The 14,408-nt window shown below is 53.8% G+C and overlaps 1 protein-coding gene across 2 annotated transcripts in view; it reads right to left on the reverse strand.

Annotated features, from left to right (window-relative positions):
- Window positions 1-601: 601 nt before the first annotated feature.
- RNF43 (ring finger protein 43) overlaps window positions 602-14,408 on the reverse strand; it is a 35,407-nt gene continuing 21,600 nt past the window's right edge. Inside the window, exons 2-10 of one of the 2 annotated variants that reach the window (XR_001559018.2) lie at window positions 14,256-14,378; window positions 11,448-11,522; window positions 10,744-10,875; window positions 10,195-10,296; window positions 9,935-10,090; window positions 9,300-9,402; window positions 7,430-8,947; window positions 2,624-3,006; window positions 602-2,434 (exon numbers count right to left, since the gene is read on the reverse strand). Coding sequence is in view for 1 of the 2 variants with exons in the window: in XM_015880934.2 (XP_015736420.1) it covers window positions 2,963-3,006; window positions 7,430-8,947; window positions 9,300-9,402; window positions 9,935-10,090; window positions 10,195-10,296; window positions 10,744-10,875; window positions 11,448-11,522; window positions 14,256-14,378 (2,253 nt within the window). In the remaining variant the exon portion in view is untranslated. Of the gene's footprint in view, window positions 3,007-7,429; window positions 8,948-9,299; window positions 9,403-9,934; window positions 10,091-10,194; window positions 10,297-10,743; window positions 10,876-11,447; window positions 11,523-14,255; window positions 14,379-14,408 lie in introns of both variants that reach the window. The other variant, XM_015880934.2, reaches the window with a different exon arrangement.

Genomic DNA, 14,408 nt, shown 5'->3' on the forward strand with positions numbered 1-14,408 from the left:
GAGGGACCGGGATGTAGGGACGGGATGGAACGGAGTCAGTGAGCAATGAACGGAGCGGGGCGCCCGTCGTGGCTGGAGAACCGCCGGGACGGGACGGGACGGGACGGACAGTGGGATGGGATGGGATGGGATGGGATGGGATGGGATGGGATGGGATGGGATGGGATGGGATGGGATGGGATGGGACGGGATGGAGGCACCGCCGGGATGGGGCACCCGCAGCCCCGGGCAGCGCCTCTGGGTGCAGCATTTCCCCGCCATCCAATCCAAACAGCCTCTCCTGCCAACCATCCCCTCACCCACCCAATACAACACCCCCTGAACCCGCATTTCTCCAGCTCAGAGATAAGGATGTGGTGTGGGATGCTCCAAAGGCCTCGCAGGAGTCCATGTGCACAGCATCACATCACAGGAGGCCCCCAGATGTGCCGTTAATGCTCTGTTGTGCCGTGCATGCTCTGCCCTCCATGAAGCCGTGCTGGCTGTGTCAGACCAGCTGCCCACCCCTCACACCCCTCATAGAACAGCAGCCATGAAGCCACAAGGCTCCTTAAAACACCTGGTGGCTCTGAGCAGAACAAAAAGACGCGAGCAGGCCAGGTACGTGGATAAATATATTAGTAAATAAATATATTTCTGAGCACATCAGCATATTCACACATCTTCGTTTGTATCACACATAAATACACAGTTCTGCACATATATAAAACCTATTCTTCCATTTTCGGTTGATAATTTATTCCCAAGGCCAGGACAGACTCAGCAAAACAAAACAAAAAACGAACTTGTATTCACATTTAGAAGGATCTGAACTTTAAAAAGGAGCAGAGGCTCCGTGCAGAATTGGTCCAGCTGGCCCAGGCACCACCCACAGGCACTATAATGGTGGGGCTGAAGGTCCTGGGAAGAAAGTGGTCCCTGGGGAGGGTCTGATGGTTTGGTTGTGGGCAGAGTGAGGTTGGGACGCTCCGGCTTCCATCAGTTTTCAGCTGGGTCTCTGGACTCGATAAAGGAGAACAGATGCTGTTTCACTGCGGTGGTGCTGAGGACGCGTGGTGCCCAGCCCAGGGGCACTGACCACTCAAAGGCATCGCCCTGAAGCGAGAGGTGCAGGAACAGAGAGGAGCCATTTCCCACCTGCTCAGACATCGCTTCCCTTTGAGGTGGCTGAGGATTTCAGTCCATCCACAGGATAGCATTCCACAAACCACCCTCCTGCAGAGTTCCTCCTTCTCATCCCACCTGAGAACCCAGCTGCACAACCTGCACATTCAGCTCAGCAAACCCCACCGAGAGGGCCCAGCATTGGAGATGTCTGTTTTCTGAATGAAAAGTAGCAGCAGCATAAAAATCAGGAAATGAAAACACTTGAAGGTGGGCATTGCCCTGCACAGCCCAGTAATACTGCAGTGGGGAGTGGAGAGGGTTTGTTAGTACTGACCACTTTCTCCAAGGAGCTCTGGGGCTTGCTGAGATTCAGTCCTCCTTTTTGTTAGGACTAGGAGGGAAATGAGTACTTTCAGACTGCAAACCAGGCACTTGTTCCTTTGAGGCAGTGAAACGCGTCCCTGGAGGCTCTCAGCCTTCCTTCCCTAAAGAAACCAGTGGGAGCAACCCTGACTTCATCACCCCCGTCTGTGAAGTCATCTGAGCCCTCTGGGATGGTTGAAGATGCAGGGGCTGGTTGAGACGAGCCATGTGCCACGTACACAAGAATTTGAACAGGGGGAATCTGGACCCATTCCTGGCTTTCTTTCTTCTCTTCAAGACTGGCTTTCCCGCAAGGGAGAAAACATCTGGACTTGTGCCTTCTGCTTGCTTTGTAGGACAGACAAGGAGCCTGAGAAGGTTTCTGTCAGCAGTTGCCTTCAGCTCTAATGACCTGCCCTTCCCAAGGCTTTATTAACTCTGAAAACCTGAGATAGTTTTGGTGCCCTATAAACACGGAATCCTGGCTAATTCTTTGGCCTGGATGATCAGTTAAGGCAGTGAACTCCAGTCTAAATCCTCGCTGTATAAAAGCTGTTTGGGTATCGTGGTGTGAATTTGCCAGATTTTATTTTACTTGAATGTCACCAAATTAGGAGACATAGGAAACAAGAGCCAGTGGCATCCCAGGTGTCTCACAGAAGTACAAAGATAAGGCTGGCTGATAGATGGGGCTCTGCTCTGCAGTTATTACACACACTTTTACTGGGACTGGTTTTGTTACGTGGGGTGACAAGCAGCAGCCACGTGAAATCAAGGACTGCATTGTCTCTGGGTCTTCATCTCCACTGCTGGCAAAATGCAGCACGTGGCTGAGCTGCCTTCAGCTGAGGGACAATGAAGTGGCCAAAAGTGGTGAGAGACGTCGGTTTCCTATGGAGTTGGAAGAAGCATCTTCCAGGGTGGACCTGTGAGTGCTGGGATGGAGGACACCCTGCTCCTGTATCTGAAATAAGAGTGGGAAAGTTAAACAAAGAAGTCCGGCTTTTGACCTAAGAGTGGAAATGAAGTCGGGAGCTACCAGGCCACAGGAAGCCATTCCTGCAGCTTTTGCTCTTGAAGGCTTGTTTATTTCTGAAGTGTTTCTCAAACCCTTCTGTGGCACGAAGATGCCAGAATAGCAGCTTGCACTCACTCTGTGAGCTCTCCAGCTGGGGACTCCCAGGACTGGTCCCTGATTGAGCCAGCCCACGCAGATGGACGCCTCAGGATGAAGGTGAACTGCCTGTGCCTTCACAGGAGAAGAGGACCTGGAGAACACAGCTCTGTGTTTTTGTGACCATTGCAATGTGGAAATGTTGAGGAGACCACAAGCATCACATTGCTTATGTGCGGTCTGACCGCGGCTGGGCCGTGCAGCTGAGGACTGGTCAACACGTGCAGACACTGCGGTGTGAGCTCCGCTCCGGCTGGATTGCTGAACATCTTTGTCCACTCCAGCTCTCCCATAAACAAATGAGCCACCAGTGTCTTGTTAAACTGAGTGTTCGCAGACATCCTGGACCTCCTCTTCAGATCCTGCAGTCAAAAGAATAAAGAAAGCGTGAGCTGAATGCTCCAGGGCCTCGTGCTGAACACTGCAATAGAGGGAACATGCTGCAGTGGAAGCCACAGAAAGCATTGCTGGCTCATATTCACACACACCATGGCACCACCCTGCAGGCACAGGGGACAATAAAAGAAACTCCAGACAACAAAAAAAAGACTGCAATAGGTAGAGGATAGTGCAGGTGTTTCAAGGCATTCACAAATCACTTCTGAGTCCCCAAAACCACCAAACCCAGTGAGTGTCGATTGGCCACTGACACCAATGTCCTGCACCCAGCCAGCAAGGACGGCGCCTCCTCCCTCCCCAGCCCCATCTGCCTGGTGAATTATTGACAGGCAAGTGCTGAGCAGGTTGCACTGAAACACTCAGTGTAGGGGCTGCCTAGAAACCGTGCGCCCTTGGTTACTGCTTCAGTCCCTGCCAGCCACTCCTTGGTGTGCTGACTTACACACAGCACACAGGAGGCCAGACAGCCTCTGCTGCCTTGTGGGCAGTCAGAAACCTTGAGTCTCAAGTTGGATTACCAAACTATCTTCTGAACTCTGCTCCTGAGGGTCCCATTACAGAGTGTGAGAGAAGTGCAAAAAGGCCCTGAATCAGGAGACATGGAGGTGGGTGATCCACAGCTGGTGAGCTGGAGACCCCCAGAGGGCAAAGACCTGAAGGAACACACGTTGCTGACAGAACAGAGATCTGATCCAGCAGGTGTTAACTTGTAATGGTGGTCCTTTTCTTCCCCTAATCCCTTTCTCCCTCTCTAGTAAAGATCAAAGACATGACATGAAAGGGAATGGCTGTGAAAAGGAGCAGGAGATGGGGAGTGAGGGAGGATGCTGACATGCTGCAGTGGATGAGATTTCCCAGAGAGAAAGTACGAGGTTCCACCTCTCTGTGCTGGGAGCAATTCGTCTGCTCAGGGATGAGATCTGAGTGTGCCAACATGGCTTAGGAAGCTGTAACTCCATCTAGCTGTAACTCACTGCTAGTTGTCTGACTTCTCTTAAAAGGATCCTCTCAGCATTGCTTGGGGATTGATTCTTCAGAGAAACGAGTCAGAGCTGTAAGTCCCAGGGTCATCTCCCAGGCAGGGGAAGCAGGGATGTATCTTTATGCAAACCACACCAAGAAGAGCTGTATGAACCCCAAGGTGCTGCAGGCATCATTGGGATCATCACTGGTGCCCTGGTACGCCACAATGCCAGTGCATGGCACTGCCTGGGAAAGGGCAGTTTCTGCAGGGGCTGTGATTCAGCCTCACCAAAATCCAGCCTTACCTGAGCTGGGTAAGGCGTGCACACACCTGGAGGGTGCCACGTCCCACAGGAACACCGTCAGCTTTATGTCCTGCTTTAGGGAATTACTGAGCCAGAGATGGTATCTGCTCCTCTGCATTTGATAGCTCTTGATGTAGGCTCTTGAACCCACTCTACCTCCGGCTCTTACATCCCCTGGGCACTGAGCACCACTGCGAACCATGTTTTACCTTACCGGGTGTTGCAAAGCTTCCATTTCCCATTTGGTGCCACTACTTACTTTGTTACAAGGAGTGAATATCTCTTAGCTGCCGCCTGCTCTGCTCTCCCTCATTTTGTATCATCATTTTCCCATGTGAAAATCTCCATATTCTGTTTCCTTAGAAAAAACCTCAGCACTGATCGCACCCTCCTGCACTTCTCCCAGGTCTGCTCCATCCTCTCATGAGAGGTGCTGATGAGTTGCACTAAAGCACCTCAGGTTCACACAGCTGCACTTTCTGCTGCTCCCCTCCAGCCCTGAGCAGTTCCTTGGCAGAAATACTCGCAGTGAGTCCAGGCCTGTTTCCTGACGTTGTGAGAAGGGCCCATTGCCGTTCATGCGCACATAGAAGCAGCTCTGCCCCTGTGTGGCATTTTGTGTTACTTACACGGAATTTCACCTGCCACATTGTTGCCCAATAACTCAGCACCAGGAGATTCTCCTGTAGCACTTTGTAACCGGTTTTAAAGCTGACAGTCCTGAAGGATTTTGCTTTCTACAAGCTTTGTTCTCTCCTAGCCTAGGATATTTATGAGCTGGATGAAAGGTGCTGACAGCTGGAGAACTCCACTTCGCCCCCTTCCCCAACAACTTGCTCCATTAAGGCAGATCTGCACTTTGTCTCCTATTTTCAGCCAGTTATTCTCTGAGAGCACCTTCCCTCTCATCCTCTGGGAGCTCCATTCCCCTACAAGACCTGGGGCGCGTTACCTTTCTCTACAGAAGCTGTGCTGCCTTCTCCCCTGGATTTCACACTTTTAGCCATTCATCTACAAGTCAGACCCTGGATTTGAATCTGGAACAATTTGCTTGGCAGGAAAGTCAGGCTCATCACTTTGTGGCTCCAGCTATTTGAAGCTGGTGTTGCCCTCAGCTCTTCCTTCTGGCTCTGGGCATGGGGAGCAGATTACAGTCCACATTTGTGGTTTAGCCCCTTTTTAAAGTCAGAGCCCTTTGCACGACGCTCTGGTGAGTAATCCACAGCCCTGGCAGTTTTGTACCGTTTGCTTCATTGATGAGCTTCAGAAATGCTGACGCTGACGTTGTGATCTGGGAGGGATCCTCTAAGCCATGAGCTGTGCTGGGGTGAGAACCTCCTCGAGCACTTCCCTGCTGCTCACTGATGCAGGAAGTTCATTTTGCTTCTCTGCTGTGCTCTGCCCTTGAACATCCCTCTTAGACACACCTTGCTGCCGCAGAGCCCCCAGCACCGCTTCTCCCTACTGATGGAGATGAACATCTTTGCATTAATAGCCCTTCTGCTTTGCACAAGCTGCTCACAGAAGTCTTCCCTTCCTGCCTCATGTGGCTCTGCTCTTAGCTTTATATTCAACCCTCCTGATTTCTCACCTGGCCACACCTTCCCTTTTGAAGAATGGTTTATTGTTTGTCATTGCACTGCCCCGCCAGCCCTTTCTGGGGCCTTTTCCTGGCTGCTGAGATGTGTGACTCTGGGCTTCTGCTCCTGTGTCTTTAAGCACTGCTTGTGCCCAAAAGCATCTCGTTCTTTCCACTGCTTCTTTCACTATTATTTCAAGAGCCTCATGTTTATATGGGCTCTTCTTTCACAGCCCGTGCTAAAGCCGTGTACTGTAACCATAATGCCACCTCATTGGTGCTTAGGCACAACTGGGGATTTTGTGTTTCTTGTCATTGGACTTTGCACAGAGTGCCCCTCTCACGCCACCAGGAAGACTCACTCGTCTCTATATTCCAGGTGGAATTCCAAACAAGAAATCACTTAGGCTGACTTCCCGACCTGGAGATAATCCACATGTACATTGCAGGGACAAGAGCACAGGCTCCATCCTCTCTGCCCTGCCTGCCTCTGCCCTGTAGAATGGGCAGTTCCAGGGACGGCTCCCTGATTGCTGCACACTCCTTCATTCTGCTCAGACCCATCAGTCCCAGACTGCAGTGATCTTCGGTGAACATCGAGATCTGCTGTGCAAGGTGGAGAGGACAGAGCAAAGCCCTGCACTGCCACATTCAGCAGGTGCTTCCCCACACCACTTCCACGGCCAAGCAGCACTGACTGCCATGAGACTGGGAGCAGAGGACAGAGGCACAGTCTGTGCCAGGGAAAAGGCTGCAGGCACCGCACTGAGCCCCGTGCCCTGCTGGCCTCTCCGCTTCCCCACTGCCTCCCCACAGGCACGGTGTGGCCAGGAGCCTGGGTGGGGTGTGGGGCTGGATAGACAGCGTGGGGAGGAAGTTATTATCTGTGTGGTACAATGGGCACGGTGAGTCACGAGTTTCAGGCCAGAAATTAGGCTGCTAGTTCTGTATTGGGTACCTAAATCAAAATGATTTGCACAGGGACCGGCAGTGAGTCAGTGGCAGGATGAGGAGGGGAGCCCAGCACCTGCCCCTGCTGCCTGCAGTTTGCAACTTGAGAGGAGCCAGGGAGCTGAGTCCCCAAACATCCTGCTCTCAAACTCACACAGGGAGGCAGAACTGAAGTACAGCAGTTAGGCAAAGGGCCAGATCTTAATTACTTCTAATTTCCAGAAGACACTAAGAACCAACTCCCACACAGCAGGAGCAGTTGAGACAGGAGGGATGTGCAAATCCATAAACTCATTCAGTCTGTCCCTGTGCCACCCGCAGCCGTGCACACACACTTCCTTATTGAGGCCGGCAAGCTGGGGCCGACTGCAACAGTAAATCCCAATGAGACTTAACAACAAGGGCTCTGCCATCAGAACATCCAGACCGAGGGGAGGACACCCAGAAATGTGGTTCTGAGATACTCTGTCTGCTAGAGACTCCTACAAAGCCGCCTTATTTCCCACTGGAATTATTTTAGGCTTCCCACCTGCAGCATCCCACCCCTATCACCTGCTTGCCAAAAGAGAAAACCCAGACTGGACTCACCGTGCCCACACTGCTGAGCCGGGCAGTGCAGGTGGAGGCTGTGCCTTGGGGCGCCTGTTCCTGAGAAACCAGCAGGAACCGCGCAGTTTCCCTCCCGTCCTGACATCCCCTCCTCCTGCTTTTTCAGCTCTGAGCTGGATTGAGGCACCAAACATTTCCAAAGCGGCCGAGACCCCGTGCTGCAGGGCAAGGGAGAGCTTGGAATCAGGGGTTGGACCTCAGGTGAGCAGTGGTGACCAGCAGGGTGGCTGTGAGGAATGTGAGCATCACAGGCTTTGAGCAAGGCTGAGTCCTCAGGCAGGAGAGCGGGGTCGAGCTCCAGGGGACACTTTCTTTTCCTTCGGTGGTGTCGGCTCTGTAAGCTGTGTCTCTGGGGCAGCAGCACAGGGGACGTGCCTGCTGCTCCTGAATGTCTGTTGGCATCTACACCGAAGTCCAACCTGCTGGGAGAAGCGGAGGGGGCATGCGGGGGCTCCCGGCCCTGCTGGGGACAGGTTGGCTGTCCCACTGGAGGAGCCTCCTGCAACTCTGTCCTGCTTTCCAGGGGCTGCTGGCAGTGATGGCTCTTCTCAGCCCTCTTTTGTGTCCGAGCACTGTGAAAGCCAACCTTAGACCCAGAGTATCGGGACTTGCGCTGCCCAGGGCCCGGGCCAGCCCGACCGGGTGGGCAATCCACATCCCTCCTGTAGTGGTGGTGCTGGTGGTGGTGGTAGTGGATGTGGCTGAGCACCTGGGCCTTGGCTGGAGCGGCACCGCCGGGCACCATCAGGTCCAAGGACCTGGGTCGTGTCTCCCTCAGCGCCCGCTGCCGCTCCGGCCCGTTGTCCGCGGTGGGCCCATCTGAGCTGCAGTACACAAAGGGGTCATAGTCGCTGCTGAGGGAGCTGCGGAAAGTGGAGCAGCTGCCATGGATGCCCTGCAGGCTGATGTCTGTGCAGTTCAACATGGAGTCGCTGGAAGAACCGTGGCAGGGCCCTGAGCTGGAGTCACTGCCTGGCCCGTCCGCCAGGTACCCGCTGTGCTCCGTGAGATAGCTCTCCCCAGAGCCGCTGCTGTTGTGCTGCTGCCCGTGGCTGATCCCCCGGCGTGGGATGGGCGTGCGGTGCTGCCGCTGTGCCAGGGCTGCCTTCAGCCCCAGGCAGGGCGGCGTGGGCTGCAGGGAACACGTCCTGTGGGGGGGCTGCCCACAAGCTGCAGGGTTGGGGTGCTGCTGGCCTCGCACACTGGAAGCCAGGGGGGACGTGTGTGCACAGGCGGGCAAGGAGCTGGCTGTCCTGTATGGCATGTAGTGGATAGTGCCAAAATCCAGCTGGGAGAGCTCCGGAGAGTGGAAGAAGGGGTTGCTGTGGGTTGGCTCTGAGGGGAAGCTCCTGAGGTTCCTCTGAGGGTAGGGATGTGGAAGGTGGTAAAGGGAATGTCCTGGGTGCTGGCGGAAAAGGTGCAGTCGCCGTCCGGGCTCCATGTCCCGGGGAGCCAACCTGGAGCCTGCCACTGCGGCCTGGTCCACTGAGTCTCGGGCTGCAAAGAGAGAAGGCAGCATCAAGAGTAAACCCCATGGCCTGGTTGGGGGGGCTCCAGCATCATGGAGCCTCCACTGCACACCCACAGCCACATCCCACCTGTGGCCTGGCCCCAGACCCCAACTCCTACTCCCACAGGCCCATGAAATGGCACAGATTCTGCCCCAGCCCAGAATCTCACTGTGCATATGCACAGACATCCCCCCTCCATGCACACGCTGCCCATCACCCTCACACACACAGACACATATTCCTGTGCTGCACTGACTGCGTGCATTGCCCAAAAGGTACGTGTTCCTCCTGGGCACAATCCCTGCACCCACCCCTATCCCTGACTGGGAAATACCTACCGAGAATGTTGAACATACAAAGTGGACACGTGTGGTGTTGCTGCAGCCAGGGGTCAACACACTCCCGGTGAAACTCGTGGGAGCACGAGATGATCCGCAGTTCCTAGAAAGAAGCAGAGAGGAGGAGGATGGTGAGTGAGGAGAACCTTGTCCCAGGAGCTCGGTACAGAGAGGAGCTCAACATGTTCCAGGAGGCAACACTGGGAAAAGCTGAGATATGCAGCAAGACACTGCAGCCCAGCTCTGTATGGGGGGCTGTGCAGCTGTCTGGAATCTTTGGTTCTGCTCACTGCACGTAGCCCTAGGAAGTGATGTCCAGAGAGATGGGAGTAGGGAGATTATGGACTGACTGGTTAGGAGAAGCAAACTCCACTTTTGCCTCACTCCTTCAGCATGGACACATGATGGACATCGTACCCTTCCATAACAGCTGGAGACTCATCTTTAGGGAACCGGAATCTGCAGGCAGTGCCAGTGCCTTCGGGCCAAGGGGCACTCAGACCTCCAGCACCTCTGAACCTCTCCCAGCCTTCAGGAGCTGCTGAAGGAAGCCTCCCCAGGGCCTCCCAGCCCCGCCAAGCTTCCACCCAACCACAGCTCAGAGCTGAGGCTCACCCACAGCCATAACAGCCTACCTGGCCTTCAGTGAACTCCTCCAGGCAAATAGCACAGACCGGGGCTGAGCTGCAGCTGCTGGCTGAGTCCCACCGTGACGCCTGCCGGCACCTGGCCTGGTACTTGCGCGTGGCCAGCTGCCCGATGGCCTGCATGGTCTGCTGCTGCACCGAGTCCTGACAAGAGGAAAGGAGGCTTTCAGGAGACATTTCTTCTCCCAAACCTCTGCCCTCAATGCATTCCTGTTTGCTCAGACACGGCTGCTCTGTGAGATCCTCACCTGTGTCCTGTTCAGTTGGCACTTTGTGCGGACGACAAAAATCAGAATGATGACGACAACGGTGCTGACCACGGTGAGAAGGATCCACACGTCGTAGTCGGGCTGTTGAATAAAACAGGAAAGGAATTACTCTTGTGGATGGGACACAGAGGCTAAGCAGGAGAATTCTGGTCTCTTTCGTGCCTTTGGATACATCATCTTTGGCCAAACTCTGCTTCCTTGGTTTTTACAGATGGAAGCAATTAAAAGGGCGGCATACTTCATGTCCAAATGCACGCTCACTTCAATGGATGTTTGATTTTTCAGCACCTCAACACACTATAGGCCACGATCTAAGGTAGCATGAGATAAGAAAATCAAGGCTTGATGCTGAAAGAGCATTTGAGTGTTTCTTTGCATCAAATCATCTGCATGATGCAGACAAGGAGAAGGGCTCCACAGAGCTCCTGCAAAGGAATGGCATCTCCATCCCAGGGGAAGGAAGCTCAGCAGCTTTGGGAGATTCCTGGGGAGAAAGGATACAGAAGCAGTGGGAGCAGCGTGTCTCACCCAAGCCGGTGGCTCCTTGACCTCTATCTTCACGTGGGCCTCTCTGTTCTTGTTCACCACACCCATGAGCAGCTCAGCGTCGTGGCCCCTGATCAGCACCACGGGCTGACTCAGACCTCTGGGCTTTCTCAGCTGTAACAGAACAAACGGTGAGAGATGTTCCAGAACAGCCTGAAAGGAGCACAGCTCCTGCCAGGTCTGATCTCTCCTCCAGATTTTGCTGATCTTAGGCACAGCTCCCCTATCTGTGCTCTTATCTGTGCTGGATGCTTTTCATTATCCCTTGATTATTTCAGCAAGGAATCTATTCTATTGCAGAGATGAGCAGTGCTGGTGGAAGCACCGACATTTAACTTGTAGAGTATCACTAACAGCACACCAGGGTGGCCATGACTTCTGCCTGAAAACTTGAGAAATCACCTTTCCTCTGAGTTACACCAGCTCTATCGGGTGGGCTCTGGTAATCTATGATTTCCCACAAGGAAGCACTCAGCTTCTGGAAAGCACCTTTAACAGAGGAGGAAATATCCTTCCAGAGCAGCAAGGTGCTGTTTACAAGCTGGTTGTGCTGCCTGCTGAGCTGGGGAAGCTACACTGTCTGCCTGGGACCTCCCACTGTGAGCTGGGGGGGGTCCTGACCTCTGCACATTTAGGGACGGGGAAGGAGCACTGCAATTAACTGGTAACATCTGTGGGGTCTGTACCTGATCGGCAGCACTTTCATCATCGGTGATGTCAAAAAGGATTGCACGAGCTCCACGCTCCCCTGCCAGCTTTGCCTGTCCAAAAGAACAGAAGCTTCAGTAAACGTTTTATACCGTACATCTGCATTAATATCTACCATTTGGGTATTTGCCTCCCCAGGTCTTCACAGGACAAGTCCCCTCTGCTCAGATTGAGGAATTAACTTACATCCCTGTTTCTGTGCTGGCGCTGTGATGCAGTGATCCCAGTGCCTGCTCTTCCTTTCTCTGCTCCCTGTCCTCTGTGCCCATCAGGGAGAGGGTTCAGGTGATGGCTGGGCTGCAGGCGCAGGATGAGAAGCAGGATCAGCCCTGCCTTGCTCCTCACTGCCCAGCGTTGAGGAGGGCAGCTTTGGGACCCACACAACTGAGTGTGCATACCATGCCGGTGAGCTCAAAGCATGCTGAAGGACCTCACCGAGTCACCCACATTCTCTCACCGAGCCCTCCAAGCCCTCGAGGCAGGCAGAGGCAGCTCTTGTGAAAGGGAGCCGGGAACGTGAACAAAGTGCAGGGCTGGGCCGCTGTTACTCATGCCGAGTGCTTTGATCTGGGCGTCCCGAGCGCCTGTGCAAACAGGGATCTGCCGGAGCTGCTGCAGCAGTTTACCCGCTGCATTGCCAAACTCCAGCTCAGGGGCCAGAGGTCAGTGCTGCAGCTTCCCAGCTGCAATATCAAACGCAGCGCCGGGGAAGCAGCCTCAGAACTCATCTCATCGGTGAGGAGGAGCCGGAGGTCAGGGCTGGCTGTGGGGTTCGGGGGTAGGAATGGAATGGAGAAGGTGGGCTGAGGAGCTCCAGGAGGTTGGGCTGAAGACTCTGAGTCGCTGATGGGAATGGGCACTCTTGGATTTGGTAGAAGAAATAGGGAAGTTGGAAAGGGGGAATTAGGGGCTCAGGGCAGAGATCAGAGGTTGGGGTCCTGCCTGGGATCAGGGGAGCTTTGGCATCTGCCAGCACCAAGGAGCAAACAGGACTTTCTAGAAGCAAATTCCACCCATGGGAACCAGTCAAGCTTTGATGAACAGTGAAGAGCCCTACAAAGATTTTATCCTGCTAAAGACACTGATGATGGGGAAACAAACGACTGAGACTGGGCAGGTGATCTCTCACACCGTATTTCAGACTCCTTTTGCAGAGAAGCAACTTGTGTCTGGTCTACCTGCAGCCTGCTTGCTGGGTGCTGTCTTTGTGTCAGCCCTCTTCAGCTCTTCTCCCCCTCTGAGGACTGGAAGTATTCTCAAGTTGGTTTAGGAGTTTTCAGCAGCCTGACAACCAGACTTGGAATCAGTATTTCACATGGGGAAAAGCTACACCACAGCACTGCAAACAGTGCAGCAGGAATAGAAATAAATCGATTGGAATTGACTCCATGTGTCCTCCACAGCTGCTTCTACCCAGGCGGATCAGACACCTTCCCACCAAAGTCAGCTCTGCTGCTGAAGCAGGGCTGGCATCTCAGAGAACAGAAGCAGAAAAGTGCATCGGGCGGCTGATGGAGTCATTCTCATGCTGGGCTTAAAAGTGCTGTCTGTGTGCACTGCTTGGCTGGGTGACAGCTGCAGGAGAGGTTATGATAACACTCTGCACATGGCTATTTTTATCAGCATTGATATAGCACTGCAATTCAACATGCAGAGCTCTGTCACAGGCAATGCACGCCAAGGGAGCAGGGCTCCTGTCCTAGCACCAGCATCAGCCCACAGCTGCCCTTGTGCTCTCAAAGAGAAATGCCAGCCAAAGCTTTGGGGACAGATCTGCGTAGTGCTGGAGGGAAGAAGTGAGGCAGAGGAGTCAGGAGGATGATGTAGACAAACCCCAGTGCAGAAGGATGGCAGTTGCAGGGGGTGAAGGAGTCAGGGCATGGATCCAAAGCAGGGCCCAGGGACACAGCCAGCTGGAGAACATCTGCCTGTATTTGGTGGTACTGCGTGAGAGAGCTGTGAGCACCCCCTGGAGTTCCTGCAGGCAGGATGGCAGCCGGCACCACCAGTGCAGAAAGGGATGGACATTGCCACCTGGTTGCCTGTCTGGCTGTGGGAAAGCAGCCTCGAGCTGTAAAATCCATCACAGGGATTGTCTCAGCATCGCTCCCCTCTCCTTGCTTTTGTCACCACAGCCTCCATGAAGCAAACACTGTGAGAAATGGCTGCTTGGTACAAACTGTGCCCAAGCTCTGCAGCCAAGGACAGGAAAGGAGCCCGTCCCCAGCAGAACGTCACCATGCACAGAAAGCAGACAGCGAGGCTGCACCACCCGAATGCAATCCAGACAAAGCAAAGAGCTAAACAAGGCTCTTCGTGCTTGTGCAGAGCTTATGGAAAATAACACAGTGCTTTGTACAGGGACAATGAAAGGACACAGACTCAGCCCCTGAAGAGAAAGCTAATGTTAGCCTCTATCCGCTCAACTTTATCATAGGCACAAAGATTTGAAGGCTTAAAATGGCCCTCATTCCCACCTGGCTTCCTTATTACCAGAGAACTGTACCAGTGACCTCAACTTTTGACACAGTAACTGCCATTCACGGAGGCACCGTCTCACAGAGACCCAGCCCAAAGACCTCTGAGATCTCCCATTCCTTTGGAAGGCAGATAGATGGGAACCCAGCAGTCACGTCCCATTTCTAGTCTGTCTGGTTTGCTTTTGTCTGTGCTGATCAGTGCTGATCCCTCACGTGCCTCACCCGGTGAAGTATTTTGCACCGTTGCTCTTTCCTGCATCGCATCATTTCCTGAGCTGGTGCCATTGGGGGCATTTCTGCACATACCTTGTTAGCCAGCGACAGGCACGGGTTGGGATCGCGATCCGGCTGCTCGAGCTTCACAATGGTGATGAATCCCGACTCCGTGTGTTCATCCTCACTGGTGTTGCACAGGGACAGCGGGTGGGACTGCGGGACAGAAGCAAAGGAAGCTCAGGT

Source organism: Coturnix japonica, chromosome 19 (genome assembly GCF_001577835.2).
Source record: "Coturnix japonica isolate 7356 chromosome 19, Coturnix japonica 2.1, whole genome shotgun sequence".
Classification (NCBI taxonomy): domain Eukaryota; kingdom Metazoa; phylum Chordata; class Aves; order Galliformes; family Phasianidae; genus Coturnix; species Coturnix japonica.